We start from the raw sequence: 20,187 nt of genomic DNA on the forward strand, positions 1-20,187 counted from the left end.
CAATATAGCAGAAAATATGGACTATTAGCCCTTTAATCAAGAGATAATGGCAGATACAGGATTTATACAGTGCAGTCCATATCTCTATAGGTTTTTATTTGTAAAGACATGTCCCCTTTTCTCAAAGCTAATTTATTCATCCAGAAGCCCAATGAAGCAAAATCCCAGGAGGTCATGCGAAATAGCCAACTCTTTCCTAATGGGTCTTTTGCTATTGAAGCCGTTGAATGTTTCCAAATATTGGAAACACGTTGAATTATTTAGAAAAAAAGAAGAAGAAGAAGAAGAAAAAGAAGATAACTTGTTGTGAGCCCGGCTAAGAGCAAACCTCAAAGCAACACTAACATATGCTGTTCTATGGCTTCATCTAGTGTTCAACGTGTAAATTGCACCTATAGGTGATAGCATTCTTGATGTATTTCAAAGTTTATTTTGCATCTGTTGTTTATATTTATTTTTAGTAATTAGGCAATAACAATATAAAAAATAGTAAATAACTGTTTTACTATTATAGGCTGCTACGTATAATTTAATTTCAAGACTAGGCCAGAGCTTAATTAAACTGGTTTTACTTTTTATGTTGATCTTTAATTAGGCCTATAAATCGTGTCCGTGACGAATAAAATAATAATAAATGTTAAATAATTACAATATTCATTGTGTTTTGTTGATGTATCGTTCGGAACGAAATTTTCCTTTCTAGTCCGAAAGCACTAGAAAGGAATCCTGCAGCATAATTCTCTTGCGCGAGCCAACTAAACGTTTTGTTTTAATTACGACGCGTAGCTAGGTCTGTTAAAGAGTTCACTTCTGAGTAGGCCTACCCCTCAACCTAGTGTTTGACTTCCGTCGAGTCTTAATCAGCCTCCCCAAAATTCGAAATGTAGTTAATGCTGGAGATATATTAATGACAGATACAGCGTCTCGTTCGGTGAGTGACAGCTTGCCACCTGCTTTGTCTAATAGTCTACGAGGAGCGCGCGCAGCTCTCGCTATCAGCGCGGTGAAGCTGTGAGTCACAGTCATTAATGCAGGTGACAATAGAGCGCATTGAGCCAAGCGGCGGCTCTACCGGACCGAAGTACCAGCATGACTTTCCGGACAGAATTTATCACTGTGGCTTCGAAAAGTCCCCGCTAGACTCGGAGCGAAGACTTCAATGGAAGAGGACAAGAAGATCTCAGGACAATATGAGTCCGGCTCGAGAGAGTGTTGACATGAAGTAAGTTAAGTGCCTTCTCTTTCGTCTACATCATACATGTGTGTCAAACATTCATTCAAGTTTTAGAACAATAACCTGTAGATTCTTTGAGAATAATATTTTAGAATTTCTTTGTTATTCAAGTTTAGGTATATTGGGGTTTTCTGTCTGTCTAGGTTAAGTTATGTCTAGCTAACAGCAACACAAGTTAGCTAGCTAATTTCACGTCAACTTACTTGAGGAATAACGTAAGGGGTTACGTTAACGTCGTTAACACTGTTATTTAGTGCTGCTATAAGTACATTAAAACTTAGAAAATAGTCAAGACTGTGTTCTTTCATGGCAAGACCTTCAATGTTTAATTGAATTGTGCTCACTACTTGATAACTAATTAATATAAGACTAATGTCATCGAATCAGGGTATAGTCTTTCCTCTGGCACGAGCATATCTAATTGCTCAATCTACACCAGCATTTAGTTACTACTTAAATCCCTCTCTAGAGCTGATCTTTATAAAAAAAAAAAAAAAAAAATAAGAAGAAGAAGAGGGGAAGGCAAATGTGTATCTTTCCTTCAATGCAGTTTTATATAAAAAAAAAATAAAGATATAAAAGGGCTACTGCCTTTCACCTTTCAGACACTGTATTCTGGATATAAGACAAATGGAATTAGGCCTATAAGCCTTGCAAATTGTTTAATGAGTGAAACTGAGCACTGTTGTGTCTGTTGTGTCACTGTTGTGTTGTGTCTAAAGCTGCAGTCCATATAGCTTTTTTGGGGGGTTAAAAATGATCCAAAATACATATTTGAGAAAACAAGTATTCAAAATATGTGCTTGCCTTAGCTCGATTCAAAGCGGTAAGCTTGTAATAATGTTTTCAATTCCAGTGGTACTGGTGGATTTCCGTGGGTTTGCGAGTTTACAAGGAGTCTTGGTTAAAGCTATATTGCATGTGAGGATGTTGGAGGTGGAGATTTATAGCCTTTTCCCACAGCACTTGATGGCGGATCCAGAAAGGTTCAAACGACAATCATCAGTGACAACTAGAGATTCACCCGTTGTAAATGCAAAAGACTTCGCTCGACTTCGGTGTGGTACAGAAAAAAGAGACTGCAACCAGACCCATGCGAAAACAAGGATGCATATCGCCCGGCAGGACATTACATAGTCACGCAATGCTGACGTTGTTAACATTAACAATTTGAGAACTAAGTACAATTTGTATGGTTTTGCGTGAATGATAAGTGATTTTTAGATTTAATGAGCGCGATTTACTGCAATGTCAGAACCAGAACAATAGTGGATGTTACTTGTTTAGATGACATTTCCTGGTGAAAAGGATTATTTTGTCATACTTTCAAAAAAGAATAATCTGTGATTCTGAATGCAAGTATCCACAGGGCAGTGATTGACAGCTCCACACTCTCCTCAAACATTGTGTTCATCCGCGCTGTCGTGTCGAGGGTGTTGAAGTAAAAACTCACGTAAAGTTTATAATTCCGCGAATGACTGCAATTACAGATTTCAAACAGAGATGGCAACAAAGAGGAAAAACTGCGGACTGTAGCTTTAAGAATAGTTTAAGAATACATACTGTGTTTTTATGTGTGGTAAAAGTCCCCATGAATTTAAAATTGACCATACTTACTTTGTTTGCCTAAATTGATCGTTTGTGGTGAACAATTCATCCATGCTAGTCAATCCACGCAAAAAAAATGTTTTGGCTGCGTATTATCAAAATCTGAAAATTCCCCTCCCCTCTGCATTGGAGGACCTTCCCTGATGACGTAGGTTTGAGAGTTTGGGTGTCTGCTTAACATCTGTAACCACGCTCCTTTTTGCGAGCATTGACAGCATGTGAAAGGAAAGATGGCGAGGAGGGGCATTTTTGGTTACGGCACTCATTGGGTTAGTGAGTTACATGCAGGTTACTACCGTAATGGTTAAGATTGCAGCAGTAATAGCAAATAAAAATTGTGTTATAATTCCAATTAGTGTTACACCTACTTTTCTAGATTTAATCAGGTGCTAGTTGGGAAAAATCCAGTAATCCACACCCACTATTTTGCCTCTTTTAGTATTCCGTTTTTCTCGGAAATATGTCACAACACTTGAGAAATTTGTTTGCAACTTCCAGTTCATGGGGACTTTAAATACCAATACGCAACTGAAGTATTTGTTTTATAGTTACACTTCACTCTTCCCCAAAGCACATACAAGTTTATTATTTATTTATTTATTTATTTATATTATGGTTAATGAAATTGCCTACAATATATTGATTGATTGATTAGTTTGATCATTGCAGTTCTTGTGATGCCAAAATCTAACATAATCCCCTGTGCTGCTGACTTTTGTATACCATATGCAAAAAGTGACAAGGTTTGACGTTTTGTCCGAACTCTGAAAAGGTGTAACATTTGACAGGCTTGTACTGAGTAAAATCACTGTCCCGTTGTGCTTGCTGCTAAAAGGCAGACATGAGAAAGAATCCATGTCAGTCAGCTGAGGCTTTCTGCTGCCATGCTGGTCATGCATGTTTCATTAGGCCCTGGCGTTCAACCTGCTGAAATTATTTGCTGTTTGCTCTGTGAGAGAAACATGAGCCGCCACTGATGCTGGGCTTCCTTGTTGACCCCTGCCAACCGTTGAAGCCCTCACCCGCTGCTAATTAGTTTTCCCCTTTCTCTGTGCTACTTCTTCTGTAGCTGTGGTGTCAGTTTGTGCTCCTATATGCACAGAGTGCTCTTGTTATCTTCTTCGTTAACCTTTAAGAGAAATAAAGGGCATTATACGGCATTATTGCAATAGCCTATAGATTTGCAACTTTCATTACCTCATTTTCCTCAGACAGTGCAGACTTAATATAATTCATGCATTTCCATGTAATTAGATTTCACGAACTTAATTCCGATCGACAAGCTCACTTGTCACAGCATTTGTGGTTCGACTGGTCGAGACTGTTTTGCAAAGATGCCTCCTGCCTGTAAACGCAAAGTGGACTGTCTTTAAAAAATATCTTCTTATTAAAGTGTCTGTACACTTACAACATTCTCAATGCTTCGGTTTGCATACAGTATATGCCTCATTAGGTCAGTGTGTTAGTGTGGGGCTATTTTGAGCCTTATTAGTGGTATTAACTAGCCATTTTTATTTCCCTTTCAAGGGAACTTCTAGCTGTGTCGAACGCTGTGGGAATGCCCCTGCGTTGTGCGTCATGAAGCACATATGGAATCAGTCCAATGGAGAGACGGAACGTCATAGGCGGGTGACGTCGTAGACCAGGAAACTATAAAGCACCCCGAAAAAAAGCAGAGTATCGCGTCTCACGCTCCCCCTGCTGGACAGTGGGACCAGACGCTGCACTCTCAGCCAAAGCTTTTGTGCAGTAGAACTGTTTTGAGGACAATTATATTGGCTATGTAGGTTTCGGCTAAGAAGTCCTGTCACCTCGGGGCTCAGGACACTGAGGGTGAGCCCCACGGGGGAGAAAGGTGTTCACCTCTTTTTACGGTGCCCGTTCTTCCTCAGTGCCCTCAGGGGCCTGCTCTGCCAACACCGCCTTCATGCTGGGGTGCAGACCTTTCTCCCACTGAGGGAGAAAGGTCCCTTTCTCCTTTGACCTTTCACTTTTCTCCCACTGAGGGAGAAAGGTGTTCACCTCTTTTTACGTTGCCCATTCTTCCTCTGTGCCCTCAGGGGCCCATTCTGCCAACCCGGCAAGAAGGCGGGGTTGGCAGAACAGGCAGAACACTCTCAGCCAAAGCTTTTGGGCAGTAGAACTGATTTGAGGACAATTATATTGGCTATGTAGGTTTTGGGGTTAGAAGTCCTGTCACCTCAGGGCTCAGGACACTGAGGGTGATCCCCACGAGGGAGATAGGTGTTCACCTCTTTTTATGGTGCCCGTTCTTCCTCAGTTCCCTCAGGGGCCTGTTCTGCCAACCCCGCCTTCATGCCGGGGCGCAGATGGTCCCAGTGAGCACTTTCCTGAGGGATGCTCGCCCCCTCTAACGTATCATATCATAAAGTTTTGTTGATCACAGATTTTATTTTTTGCTATAATTCAAAGGTTACAATCCAATAGGGTTTTTTTCTGAGGGAACCAGTGTGATGCAGTGTGATACAAAATAAGCTATCACTGCATACCAATAGCCTTTCTTTCAGTGGGAGGAGCTTATTCAGCATCTGTATCATCATTCCTCTACTTTTCCATCATTCCACATATATACACTCACCGGCCACTTTATTAGGTACACCTGTCCAACTGCTCGTTAACACTTAATTTCTAAGCAGCCAATCACATGGCGGCAACTCAGTGCATTTAGGCATGTAGACATGGTCAAGACAATCTCCTGCAGTTCAAACCGAGCATCAGTATGGGGAAGAAAGGTGATTTGAGTGACTTTGAACGTGGCATGATTGTTGGTGCCAGAAGGGCTGGTCTGAGTATTTCAGAAACTGCTAATCTACTGGGATTTTCACGCACAACCATCTCTAGGGTTTACAGAGAATGGTCCGAAAAAGAAAAAACATCCAGTGAGCGGCAGTTCTGTGGGCGGAAATGCCTTGTTGATGCCAGAGGTCAGAGGAGAATGGCCAGACTGGTTCGAGCTGATAGAAGGGCAACAGTGACTCAAATAACCACCCGTTACAACCAAGGTGGGCAGAAGAGCATCTCTGAACGCACAGTACGTCGAACTTTGAGGCAGATGGGCTACAGCAGCAGAAGACCACACCGGGTGCCACTCCTTTCAGCTAAGAACAGGAAACTGAGGCTACAATTTGCACAAGCTCAATAGAAGATTGGAAGATATAGATAGAAGATATAGATAGATATACAATAGAAGATTGGAAAAACGTTGCCTGGTCTGATGAGTCTCGATTTCTGCTGCGACATTAAGATGGTAGGGTCAGAATTTGGCGTCTACAACATGAAAGCATGGATCCATCCTGCCTTGTATCAACGGTTCAGGCTGGTGGTGGTGGTGGTGTCATGGTGTGGGGAATATTTTCTTGGCACTCTTTGGGCCCCTTGGTACCAATTGAGCATCGTTGCAACGCCACAGCCTACCTGAGTATTGTTGCTGACCATGTCCATCCCTTTATGACCACAATGTACCCAACTTCTGATGGCTACTTTCAGCAGGATAATGCACCATGTCATAAAGCTGGAATCATCTCAGACTGGTTTCTTGAACATGACAATGAGTTCGCTGTACTCAAATGGCCTCCACAGTCACCAGATCTCAATCCAATAGAGCATCTTTGGGATGTGGTGGAACGGGAGATTCGCATCATGGATGTGCAGCCGACAAATCTGCGGCAACTGTGTGATGCCATCATGTCAATATGGACCAAACTCCCTGAGGAATGCTTCCAGCACCTTGTTGAATCTATGCCACGAAGAATTGAGGCAGTTCTGAAGGCAACCCGTTTCTAGCATGGGGTACCTAATAAAGTGGCCGGTGAGTGTATATATATATATATATATATATCCTTAAACATGTAATCTTGGATGTCTTATTCCTATAAACATTTTCCAAGGGTTTCTAGAGAATGATTTTCTCCATTTAAAAATCTTACGGAAAAAGAAAAAGTCCTCTGTAATGGATGGTAAGGTGTGTAGTGTACACCTATGAGTCATCCAGGGGAGGGTGGGGACATTCAAGCACCTGTGCTGTGCCACTGTAGCGTGTCCAAACACTCCCTTGATGGAGCTGAATGAACAGATCAGAGGAACCTCTGCACTGGGCGGGAGGACGACAAGGACATTCATGTTGACCTGCAGGGGAAACAAGAAGTCACACATTTCTGATGGCTGATCTGAAAGTGTGAATGTTGCTGTTTTTTCTTTAAGCTATTTGGCTGGGTACCACTAGGAGTAATTTACCCATGCACAGTGCACTGGGCTTTGGGTGGGCCACATCTTTGGCCACCCTACATGTGCCTCCTGTACTCTCTTACTACCCAGACAGCTACAGGACAGTGTGCCATGACAGACATGCTGGACTCATTGTAATTGGGTAAGTTGTTTGTGACGTTGTAGCATTTTTAAAAGAACAATCACAAATGTGTCATAACGTTATACATTATTTGAACTTTGATATAAGTTTGATACATTAACATGGTCACTTGGACAAAATATGCAACTTCAATAATCCCATTACAATTGTCATGTACACAGTATGTGACATATTGCTGTCACATACATGACATGTTTTTTTTTTTAATTGTGGGTTCTGTTTTTTATTTTACTGTATAACATTTCCAGATAAAGCTTCTTGTTGTCATAGTGATAAATGTGACACTCCAGCATGCCTGTATATTGTACTTTGATCTTGTACTGTTTAAATTATTCATGACATAATTGTCTGATAGATTAGAGGCAGTTTGAGACAGAGTGAAAGCTTGAAGGCGACAGCATCATGTGACCCTCTTATACTGTACCTGCAGGTGGATATGCCCTTCAGAGCAAAAGCTGTTTTAGCTCTTTGCCTTGATTAGTTCGTTTTAAATAGTACTGCTAAAAGACAAAAAATATATATATATTTAATGTTGCTATCATGAAACAACAATCAGAATCCATTTTAAAATAGTTTTAAATCAAGTTTAGCATGTTAACCAAAGAATGCTTATTGTGCTTTTCAGTTAATAAATGCCTCTGAATGTATCATTTCAGCACGTGTTCTGTACAAGTCATAAATGGATCTGTTTTCATTAACTGTATATCCATCTTCATTCTTATTCCCATATCATGTATTAGGAAAAAGCTGCTCAACGAACCTAGCAAAAGCATTAATGCTGTACCTGCCCCCTTCAGCAGAGGAGTCAACAGGGTCTCAAGCTGTGGCCTCAGGTAATACAATCATTATTTTAATTTCAGAATATTCAGTACTTATTGTAAGGTTTTAGCTCTACAATATTAATGACATTTTAAAGTAGAAAACAGAGTCCTTAAATAATGCCTCATTTCTTCTTTGGTAGTATCTCGTCATGTGGTCAGTCATCTGCCGGTGGCACTACCCCAGTGAGTCACCTCCCCTCCCGCTCCGGCAGCCCAGGCACTGGCCCCGGTCTCTCCACAGACCACAGCTCCATCTGTTCCTGGAGATATGATGTAATGCCTCTGTTCTTCTTCCAGATGTTTTTTTTTTTCATCAGGGTTGGGCAACATTCACAATTTTAGAATCAACTCCCATTCAATTAACTTTCTTTACCACCTCTAGTGGTTCACCTGCATATTAGGAAAGAAGGATAGACACATTTCATATCCTCCCAGGTTCTGACGATCATTACCACACTCTTCATTGAGTTAAATTTTATATCAAACATTAGTCCGTATTGAGAACATATTCCAAGAAGTTGCTGCAGGCCACCACTGGAGGGAGACAGTATCACCAAATCATCAGCATAAAGCATATCCTCCAACAAGCATCCAGTTCTACAGCCCTTTAGCTCCATATATAAATTATCCATGTACAGATTAAATATATATAGTGATAGAGTTAATTTATTCCATTTTAATTTAAATTACTATTAGATTTATGTATCCTGTTTGCTACCTCAGTTGAAATTAGTTAATTGAATTTGAATGTAAATTGAATTCTCAATTAATTTCTGAATAGCATTCAACACTGCTATTTATTGTCAGTAAAATGTTCCAGGTAATAAACTATTGGAAAAATATTGTCTGTTATTTTTGATTATTATCTCCTCATCTGTGTATTGAATGTTTTAGTGTTTTTTTGTTTTTTTCCTTGCATGCAGGAATTTGAGCGGGCAAATACTCAGCGTGTGCGTCAGCTCTTTAACTCTGTGGATGAGCTCCTGTATGAGAGGAGCGTAAGCAGCCCCTCAGAGTCCCTGCAGGAGGAGTGTGAGGAGTGGAATGGACACACCCCCCATCTCAGGTACAGCTCCTTTGAGCAAAGATAGATTTGTGTGAGAATTTTGACTGCTCTTAGGCTAAAAGGGTTTGGCAATGTTAGTTTTTTTTAAGGTTAATAAATTTAATTAAAGAAAATGCTTTCTATTCAAAATTATATTCATCATATAATCCTGAAAAAAAAAAATCAGTTTACATGTGTTCTATATTGAGTAAATGGTGAAAAGTTACTGTTTTTATGGGTCACTCACTGAATCATACATTCAACTGATTAATTCATCAAGGAATCAAATGGTGTTGTTATGGAGTCAGTGAATCATGTGAAACATTTTTGCTGTACATAAGCACTATCACATTATAACGGCTCCTGAGCATTTTCTTTTGATTAGAAAAATCATGCTTCAACAGATCTTTTAATGTTTAACATCTTCTTTCACAAAGGGTCAGCACCGCCGCCATCATACCATCTTGACACTATTACGACACTGTGAAAATTGAAGATAAATAAATTTACATGAATAATGGGCGAATGCATTTTCCAAGGCACAGTTTAGCCAAGTCCACAGCTTATTGAATCACACAGCTAGTGCATTTAACTTATAAATTAACAGATGAAATCTAAAAAACAAACAACATAACGTGTGCCCCTTCTAATCAGAATTCCAGGAGACATTTGGAGATATTTTAAGCAAATATTCTTTCCGATCAGACATCTCATTGTCCATGTGCATTCTGACATTCACACAGCTACTGTGGCTATATGGTTCAAACCAACACTACCCATTGTTCACCTGTAGGTGTCACTATCACCAAATTATTGTGCTACTCGAAGACAATTTCCAAATAAACATTTATAGACCATTTCACAAGATGTAAACAACACTGGTCCAGAAGCACTTCCTGTTTCAGTTTTTTAACACTACATAAAAGCTGGGATAAAAAAACAACCAACAGAACATTTAAAACTGAATCAAAAAGTTAAACAAACATCTTTAAGATGTTTTCTTTACATGTGAAATAAAGAAAACAGCTACAAACTGAAACAGGAAGTGCTTCTGGACCAGTGTTGTTTCCATCTTGTGAAATGGTCTATAATACATTATACAGCAATTGCACAGCCCTGCTAACTGATACAGTCTTGTTTTGTTGCATCCTTGACCACAGAATTTTAGGAAACCAGTTGGAGCCCCCCAAACAGGAGGGTGTTCAGTACATCTGCAGACATGAGTCCAGTGCCAGAACCTATTCCTTCTCCACACCCACCTGTCTGGACAAGAGGGAAGACCATAGCGAGTAAGCCTTTAAATAAAATTAAATAACAGTTAAAATTACAAAAACACATAGGTTAGATTTAATGTTTAATTGTTTATTTTTTTAGTTCAAGAAAATAACAGCTCTGAGAAGGATTCAACTATACAAATATGTTTCTCTTTGAAAAAAGAATGAATGAAATTGTGATTTAAATGAGGATCTAGTACTACACTGTTGATAAGTGGTTGACAAGTGGTTGTCCACTTGAGTGCCCATACTGGGCATTAAGCACAGCAATGATGGAGGTCTGTCCGACTGAGGGCCAGTGTAGATGGTTTCAAACAACCTGTAAAACTTATCTGGGAACAAAAGAAACCTCAGCTATTTGTTTTCTAGCAACTGTATTTGATTACTTTCTGTCTGTTTATGGCTTTTTCGTATGAAATGCTTTGACATCTAGCCAGGTGTCATAAACTCAATTAATTAATTTAAAGAAAATAGTTTGATGCACTACTGTTCAAAAGTTTGCAGTCAGTAAGATTGATTTGAAAGAAATCACAGGAATAATCGCAAAAAGTCGATTTTTCCAATCATAGGAATACATTAATTTTAAAAATATGTTAAAATAAAGACGATAGTTAATTTAAAATTCATAATATTACTGTTTTACTATATTTTTGATCAATAAATGCAGACTTGGGGAGCATAAGTTAAAAACATAAAAAAGCAAATTCTCCACACTTTGAATAACCTAATCTAATGTTATCTGATATATAATAGAACATTTCTTCAACGATGTCTTTGCATTATACAATTACAACGGTATTCTGTTTATCGCTGGAGTTACTCCTGAACTTTTTAAGGTCAGTCTTATCTTACCAAAAAATATGTGTGTCCTTTATCTCTTGATTAATGAGCTCACTCTATTGATTTGTTTCTGGGTTTAGCTCTTTCTTTTTGCTTGACTGCACTTATCTATTTTTTTTTGAAATATGCACTGAAGCCTATCATACATTATACATTTGATATAACACATACAACCAACCTTTATGGATGAGGCCTCTCACCTGATTAAAAATATGCAATATGTTCTGAAGACACTGCACTGAACATGTCCACCGGCAATGCATTTATCAGTCTGGGCTGTCTGTGGCATGGATTTGCTTCCTCCCTCATTTCCCTCTCTCTCTTTCTCTCTCTCTCTCTGTCTGCAGGCTGTATGTAGCAGGCCGCAGTCTGGCCCCAGGCCTTTGGTGTGAGCAGTCTGTCCAAAGCCCCAGCTCTCCTCTCTCTGCGCATTCACTCTACCTCACTGAGGAAGAGGAGGTGTATGAAGCAGAGGGCAGCATAGAGGAGTTTTTAGCTTATGATGGAAAAGAAATGTATGTCATAAGTTGTCTTTTACTTAATCTGCCTACAATCCTTTTTGCAAGAATCCTTTTGTTCTCAACATCATGTACTTAATTTACCCTTTTCACATTTCTAAATTTCTTTGAAGTTTTTGATCAAATAGCAAAAGAAAAACCCGCTGAAAAGAAAAAAAATACAGAGAAAGATTGCTAACGGCTGTCGGTAGAGAGAAAGATGTCAATTTTACAGTCACTCCCATAGCCACTGTATTAGAAACTCAATGTAGCTTTAACTAGTTTTTTGTAATCGAATGCAAAGGTAATATTATACAAAGTATAGTGTTATAAATGTACATACATTTTATATGTATACTGTTAAAATGTGTCATTACAGTCAGTAAAATGGGCCCATATACTATCATACCCCTCTATTATACTGCAACAGAGGTGATTTTTTGCTTCTTTTTTGCTTCATTAACAAACCATAATTATAGGGAAGACTGGGGAAAGTTGTCACAACGTTAAATCTCTAATATCCCTCAGTGTAGGTTTATTTTGAAAGTACAAATTCCTTAAATTATTCAGTAGCACCTCATTGCAGTACATGAGATCCAGGGGGTGGAGTTGGATCCAGATCTAAGGGGTGGAGATTAGAGGTGGGGTTAGGGATCAGGGGGCGGAGATGGGGAGGTTTAGGTAAACTGTATGTACTGTATTAATGGATTTTGGGTTCTGCAGTGAGGACCATCTCAAATTATTGGCCTCTTAAAAAGCCTAAATTGAACATTTGCCGCAAATTAAATAGACATTTTGTTAAAAAATTGTATTTGAATCACAAATATAATTTTTTAGATAATTTTTAGATATTCAGTAACTGGTCTTATAAGTTCTACACTAACAAATACTAAAGCCTTGTTATTACATCATGTTTTCTGCAGTTTTACTGATAAATAAAACCATCAGGACTCTGGCTTCACTGGTTTAAGGCATCCTGTCAGAAGGCAATCATTTATTGCAGCTCTTTACTTGTTTTGACTGTAGGGAGGATGAGGAGGTGGATCAGAGGAAGTCTTCATCCATGGCCCCCAGGGGTGGAGTCCCACCAGTATCCCCTCATGCATGCATCCGTGTTGCTGTTGCAGATGAGCTGTTTGATGACGTGTGGAGGGAGGTGGTGGGTCTTCTGGAGAAGCTCTTACATAAGTACTGGGAGAAACAACTCCCCGGTGTGTCTGAATTACTGAAACCAATAGTGCATGTGTGATCGATAAGTCTTGGGTGGGTGAAGAACACCGTTTTTGCATGCATAAAGACCCCCTGGAAATGAAAATGTAGTTTTGTGGCTTTTAGTCCGTGAATGTACACTAGTGTTGAACATTTTGGGGTCGGTAAGATTTTTAATATTTTTGAAAAAAGTTTCTTATGCTCACCAAGGCTGCATTTATCTCAAAAATACAGTAAAAATGGTAATACAGTGAAATATTATTGCAATTTAAAATAACTGCTTTCCATGTTAATGTTTTAAAATGTAATTTATTCCTGTGATGGAATTCCTGTCATAACTCCTGTCTTCAGTGTCACATAATCCTTTAGAAATTATTCTAAGATAATTTGCAGCTCAATAAATATGTCTTATTATACAATGTTGAAAACAGTTGTGCTTATTTTTGTAGAAACCACGATAAAGATGAGTGACCCCTTTGATATGATAAATATAGAAGAAAAAAAATCATAATATTCAAAGAATAATGATCAATAATAGAAAACTCAATTACAGTCTCATTGATGCATCAGCAAAATGAACTGTATTTGACCCAATGTGATTTTTGTTTTTTTGGAGTAATACGTTGTTGGAGATTTTCCTCAATTCCTAATGTTCTTTTTGGCATCAGATGGAGCAACACAGAGGAGAACATTAGAGAGTGACAGTCAAGTGCCTTCACCTCAGATCCCAGTTAAAGGACCTCACCTTCTGTTGTCCAGAGGTTCTAGTAGCAGAACCACATTCCTGTCAACATGCAGCAATAATGTACAGGTGACATTCTAAGAGAAATATGCACTTTGCTGCAAAGTTGAGGTTCTGTCTGTTATTTTGTTCTCATGTTATGAATTTGCCATTTCTTCTATCAGGACTCTAGTGCCTACAAGATTAATTTAAATGGTGTTATGACAATCCAGGCAAAGCCTCTGCAACAGAGACATCAGGGATTTAGTGAGAGAGCCCTGTAAGTCTTTTGGAGTTTGGAAAGTTCATATCTAACCCTACAAAAACTAAACAAAACAGTTTTTCTATTGCTAATTCTATTTTTAAAAACTATTTTATAAGAAACAGAATTAAGAAGTATATTAACTAAAGATAAATCAACATGAAAACAAATGAAGGCCTACAATTTGATCTGTCTTTGCTTCTCCTAAGATATGACCCAGATGACGCACCAAGCGTCTTGATGTGTGTGAAATCCCAGGCTCTGAGAGGGTCCTGCACACTCTTACAGAAACCCACAGTCCAGCGCAGATTCCCCAGACTCTGTGGCAGGGTTCGGATGTACCACAGCCTTATGGGAAATGGAAGCCAACTGTTACGAGGACCTAGACTGTAAGAAGGGCATAAAGGGATAGTTCATCCAAAAATGATGATTCTGTCATCACTTACTCACCCTCGTGTCTTTCCAAACCTTTATGACTTTGTTTCTTCTGTGTAATATAAACAGCAAGCTTTAAAATGTTAAAGGAGAAACACAGAAATAGCGTCAAAGTGGTTCACATGAAATTTGCACAATTTAAAGTCTTTTCAAGACTTTTAAAGCCGTATCACCCTGTAGCCCAAGACTGGTTGCCCACTGAAGCTAAGCTGGTTAGTACTTGGATGGGAGACCTCCTGAGAAAACCAGGTTGCTGCTGGAAGAAGTGTTAGTGAGGCCAGCAGGGGGTGCTCACCCTGTGGCCTGTGTGGGTCCCAATGCCCCAGTATAGCATCGCCCTTCGGATGAGACGTTAAACCGAGGCCCTGACTCTCTGTGGTCACAAAAAATCTCAGGATGTATTTCGAAAGAGTAGGGGTGTAATCCCAGCATCCTGGCCAAATTTGGAACTCGCACTTCGTCGATGGCGCTCTGGGGGAACGCTTCAGTCGTGAAAGGTGTCTGTAATTGCAATCAAATCACGGCAATCACATTGACCGGTGACAGCCTGTGAATCATTAGCATGAATGATTAATGTGCGACCTGGAAGTATAAAAGGGTGCCTTGCAAATTGAATTGTTAACAAATAAAGTTTAACTCACTGTCTCGCTGATCTAGTTGCAGCAGTTAACAGCTCCATGGAAGGGAAGACTGTCTGTAAATAAAGATTTGTTAAAAAAAGATTTGTTCGTCATAAAAGAAAAACTATCAAATGGCAATAGAACACTTGCTTTTATGGGCACTTTATTGGTGACCTTTGAAGAGAGAAATACTCTTATCTTCTTTTGTGTTTCTCTGAGAACATTTTTTGTGTGAACTACACCTCTGCTTGCATCGTTTTAGATCCTCACAAGTTGTACGTAAAGAATGAGAGGTTTTGCTGCAGTAACAACTTAATGCATGATGCAACTCTTTCATAATATGTTGTTGCAGGTTATTTAATGTAAGGTCTACTGGGGTCGCATTATAACAGGCTGAGACTTTTTGAAATGCAAAATGACAAAAATATTCTTTTTAAAAGGGTTTGTTAAATTAGTCCCTCAAGCTGCATTGTACCTAATTAATTGTAACACGTTTAACCTTGCCATCACTGAATAAACATGCAGATTGCTAATTTAAGTATGTGTTCTTGGGTTTGTTTCTCACAGATCCACTGTGAATGAAAGCCTGCCCTCTCCCCCTGTGAGTGCCATTCAAAACCACAGGCTTCCTCAGATACTTTCTGAGTCCCCAGAGCAGGATTACTATGCGCCTATGTCTAGGCTTGTGCAGGTAACAAGCCACACCGGTGTCACAGTGGCCTGCAGCCTATTGATCTGTCTTATAACATACATACATTACCTCTCAAAAGTTTCAGGCCAGAAAAATGTATACTTATATTTTCCAAAAACTCATGAAATTGATCAAAAGTGACAAAGACATTCATAAAGTTTCAAAATATTTCTATTTTTAATAAATGTTGTTCTTTTGAACTTTCTATTCATGAAAGAATCCTAAAAATAGTGTTCAGACTTTGATCACTGTAAACAGATAGCAGCAGCAGTTTATTTATTTTTTAATGGGTGAAAGGGACATATTGCCTCCATAGTCTAGTTGATATGACATTAGTAATAGTAAACATGCCCTTTGCTCTTATAGAAAGTATCTTAAACTATTTTTTATTGGAAGGAATATGGCATCAAGTTCTGTGTAATTAAATGTGTATTTAAGGATGATTGGAAATTCAGTCTGCGCTGATTTGGTTTGATTTCAGATTCAAAGCTGTGATCTCTCTCTGTATCTCCTAGCTTAGAGGGAGGGTCATAAGAGGCGGAGCTACCAGTGTCACGCACGCAGTAAACAATCTGCCACCATTGAGAGAGCCCACCCTGATGCTGGAGTCTCTGTCTCGGCCCAATACTACTCATACATTCAGAGTAAATCACTACAACTATGATCATAGTACCGTATTTGGTAACACTTTACTTGAAGGGGTGTGCATAAGACTAACATGGCATCTTCATCAATGTGACATGACACATGTTATGAATATGAAGGAAGTTTTATGCATGTTTATGACAACTGTCATTAAATGTCATTCGTTCAATTATGTCATTTTTAATGCAAATATGACATTGTTTAATATGTCTTTGTTATGACACCTTGACAAAAACCAATACATCATAACCTGTCAGTGTCTTTGTCATGACAACTTGACATTACTAAGACAACACAACCTGTCATAAACATGACTGCAGATTAATTATCAAACTTCAGAAATTACCTAGCTTTATTGGTTAACATTTAGATGAAACTGTCAGGTGGTTGGTTTTGACATTGGCTGTCATGAAGCCATATATCTTTTTAATGACAAATTGTTGAGGTCATGAAAAGTATTCAAGACACAGTGATAATGGCCTCATGACAGCCAATGTCAAAACCAACCACATGACAGTTTAACTTAATTTAATGTCAAGTTGTCATGACAAAGACACTGACAGGTTATGTTGTTTTGGTTTGTGTCAAGATGGCATAACAAAGACATCTTAAACAATGTCATATTTGCATTCAGAATGTCATTATTGAGTGAAGGACACTTAATGACAGTTGTCATAAACATGCATTAACCTTATTTCATATTCATGTCATGTCATGGTTATGAATGTGTCATGCCAGTCTTTTGCACACCCCTTCAAGTAAAGTATTTATACTGGGGGGGGAAATGGTTTAGAATTTACTATGAAACTATTTTTAAAAATTGCTAGTACATTTCAAATACAAATAATTATGGCAAGTAACACATAATGTATATTAAATATGATATTTTTGAAGTAGAATGACTGAAATGCTATTTTCTTGTAAAAAGAAGTCCAGTTGTAGTTATTGTGGTATCAGATGTTAGGCAGTTATTGCTATTGGCAACCAGCAGTTTAATGTAAAACAAAACCAAATACCAAAAGAGTTCTATACAACTTTGTAGAAACATGTCACCACATCCTACAAGAAGTGATATACAGTAGATACTTTCCTGGTTCTGACACTGCTGTGGTAACACTGCTTGAAATAGGTGGTAAATTGGACAGAGTCTATTTTTTAGATAGTAACCCATGCCATGTTTTGTTCTGCAGTCCGACACCCCGATGAAAAGGTCATTCACACCTATGGATTTTGCCTGTAACATGAGGACAAGTCGAGGACTTGTCAAAGGTGCGTCACTTTTACAAAGTAGATTCCTGATTTGGCCAGTGGCACACTATGGCTTTACTTTCTAAAATTTTACTTCTTAAACATATGTAATTTAAGAAAAAATAAGATGACAATAAAATCTATTTCTGTATGCCTCCTACTGTAGGTGAGAGCACACCTATGGGTGTGACAGGCTTCAGTATGGGAATCACCAGCTCGACAGCTAGTGGATTCTTGGAGTGTGCCACACCTAGCAGGAGGCGTCTGCCCTGTGTTGATGGGGAAGGAGGGAACATGCCCCTGCCCGGCTCTATTGGTCAGTGCGGTACTAGCTTATTATCTTTCAATTAATTTAAATGAAACAGTTTATTACACTCTTAGAAGAAAAGGTTCTACATAGAATGTCTAAGGGTTTTGTCAGCCAACTCATATACAGTATAGAACCATATAACCCCTATTATGCTATTTTAAAGGTTTCTGATTTTGGTTGTCTCCTACAATAGGTTTACATGCATCCAAGGTCTAAACACACTAACATAAAGTCCACATATATACATTGCTCATCACCTATTTTTTAAAGAGTCTGAAAACGGTTAATTCAAAGATTTAGTCTGTTTAAACCCCTCAGAGAGCCTACTGTGCTCTGATTGATCAAATGGCCCAGTCTGTTGTGAATGCTCTACTGGGGACAATGCCTGTCGAAAACAAAACGCCTATTACCATATCTAAATTTCAACTCTGGAGGAGCTCAGGAGCTCTTGATACACATTGATACGAACAATGGATGGTGTTTGTTTTTCTGTTTTAATTGGCTTTATGCATAGCTGCACTATTTCCTGAAGCTCCTTTGTTTCCTGTCTGTCATTATTGGACAAACTGATTAATCCAGGTGTGCCTGACTTCAGTAGTCACAACAACAATAATCAGACACTCCTGGAATAATCAGTTTGTGCAACAATGGCAGACAGGAAGCAAAGGAGCTGGCTGAAGTTCAGGAAGTAGTGCAGCTGTGCATCCTCATCCTTTTGAAGTGCATACAAATTGTTTTCACAGTGCTGTAATCAGTGTCTTCTTGACATACTAACAACACAAGCCAAACTCTTCCAGGCCTCACCTACAACTACAGTGTCTGAATACGGGTTAAAATAGACGTTGTTCATGGGCAGCCAATGAAGACCATAGGTTGGCATTATGCATATTTTTTTACATTGTCATGTAGCTACAATAATATGTAACAGGAAGTGAGACTGGAATTGCTGACGACTCATTTTAGCTGATTCATCAAGCACTTTGATCTTTAAAACTTTGTAGACATTTTACATGCACATACAGCTATATTACACACTGCATGAAAGATAATATTCAAAAAAGCATAATTGGGGCATTTTAAAATTGAGTCAAAATCCCTCAGGTTCTATATAGAACCCAGTTGAACCTTTTTTTTTTTGAGAGTTGGTTTCACAATTCACATAGTTTAAATTAATTTCCCTTTGTTGATGTTTATTTCATATAGAATATATCTTTAAAGCCTGAACCAATTAACTGTTCAGTCTACACACCATATGCTGTGTAGAACAACAAATAAATGAACCAGAAAAATAAGCAATGACAAGGGGGGCTTTAATTAAAAGGAATATGTGTGTGTTGTCAGTAAGATATGGACATTATTTAGCTTTTGGGACACTGGAGATTAATTAACACATTTAATAAGTCCTAGAGAAGAGGTTCACATAATGAAAATATTTCTTTAAGACTGAGTAAACCTCCATAACAATCTGCTTTCAGGTGGCCAGAATCATCGGAAACAGTTGAGCCGATTTCCATTGCATGTGAGGAAGAAATTTCAGCCTGTCATGCCATAGCAGGGGAGTTAATTTTGTAATTAAATGAAGGAACTTAACAGGGCAGACATGAATGCAACAGGTTGATGCTCACAGATATTCAATCACTGTCATAATATGACTTTATTGTATGTATTTTGTGTCACCATATGTCCAGTTACAAACCGTCACATGCAGTGCCTTCAGTTTATGGACTTTAGTTTTTTTTCACAGTGACCTGGAGAACAATCTGGAGCTAATGGGACAAATTACCTTATGTATCCCTGTTGTTTTCTTTTTTACCATTTTGAAGGATGAATGCCAAACATTTTTTTGTTAATGCATATCGAGTTTAATATTAATTTGTTTTTACCGCAGAGGCCAACTGGTTGATAAAACAAAATGCATAGCCTAATTATTTATTTTACATTGATGGTTGATAATAATGATTTAACCTACCAAACTTATTTCAGCAAGATTTTATTTAGACTTTTCCTCCTTGGTGGAGTAATTTGCAATAGGATTGTTATATAATTTGGCAAATGTTCAGTAATATATCACAGCAATCAAATATTATAATCAAAATACATTATATTGTTTCCTGGTCTTAAAATTATTTTATCAATGCTCACTTTCACAAAAAAAAAAATGATAATATGTTTGCTTTAGATTGTAATTGGATGAAAGAGATAACTAGAATAAAATTTAGACCATTCAAGGTGCTTTTCTATCTTTAACAATGTAGTTGACAGACCTCTTCCATTGGAGAAAGACAGCTGAATGTGTGCTAGTAAATCACGACAGATAGTTGTTCATTATTGCTGCCTTCT

The 20,187-nt window shown here is 38.4% G+C and overlaps 1 protein-coding gene across 3 annotated transcripts; it reads left to right on the plus strand.

The window, feature by feature from the left end:
- Positions 1 to 824: 824 nt before the first annotated feature.
- Positions 825 to 20,172, plus strand: fam149a (family with sequence similarity 149 member A). 3 transcript variants are annotated; one of them, XM_089134836.1, is made up of 15 exons: positions 825 to 1,222; positions 7,970 to 8,062; positions 8,191 to 8,323; positions 8,974 to 9,116; positions 10,256 to 10,384; positions 11,557 to 11,724; positions 12,733 to 12,917; positions 13,584 to 13,720; positions 13,822 to 13,916; positions 14,108 to 14,287; positions 15,521 to 15,644; positions 16,160 to 16,288; positions 17,480 to 17,558; positions 17,704 to 17,853; positions 19,323 to 20,172. In XM_089134836.1, the coding sequence occupies exons 1-15, from the start codon at positions 1,029 to 1,031 to the stop codon at positions 19,397 to 19,399; spliced, it is 2,016 nt and encodes a 671-aa protein (XP_088990962.1). In that variant the 5' UTR covers positions 825 to 1,028; the 3' UTR covers positions 19,400 to 20,172. The 3 variants fall into 3 exon arrangements, with proteins under 3 accessions (XP_088990962.1, XP_039505009.2, XP_039505011.2); XM_039649075.2 differs by having other exon boundaries at positions 826 to 1,222; positions 13,584 to 13,726; XM_039649077.2 differs by lacking the exons at positions 17,480 to 17,558; positions 17,704 to 17,853; positions 19,323 to 20,172 and having other exon boundaries at positions 830 to 1,222; positions 13,584 to 13,726; positions 16,126 to 16,261.
- The last annotated feature ends 15 nt before the right edge of the window (positions 20,173 to 20,187 follow it).

This window comes from Pimephales promelas, chromosome 9 (assembly GCF_988280905.1).
Source record: "Pimephales promelas chromosome 9, fPimPro1.hap1.1, whole genome shotgun sequence".
NCBI classification, from domain to species: domain Eukaryota; kingdom Metazoa; phylum Chordata; class Actinopteri; order Cypriniformes; family Leuciscidae; genus Pimephales; species Pimephales promelas.

Coding starts and splice junctions, on each gene's coding strand:
- fam149a (XM_039649075.2), top strand. CDS start 1,029: ATGCAGGTGACAATAGAGCGCATTGAGCCAAGCGGCGGCTCTACCGGA. Junction 8,324..8,973: donor TCTGTTCCTGGAGATATGAT/GTAATGCCTCTG, acceptor CCTTGCATGCAG/GAATTTGAGCGGGCAAATAC. Junction 16,289..17,479: donor ATACTACTCATACATTCAGA/GTAAATCACTAC, acceptor TTTGTTCTGCAG/TCCGACACCCCGATGAAAAG.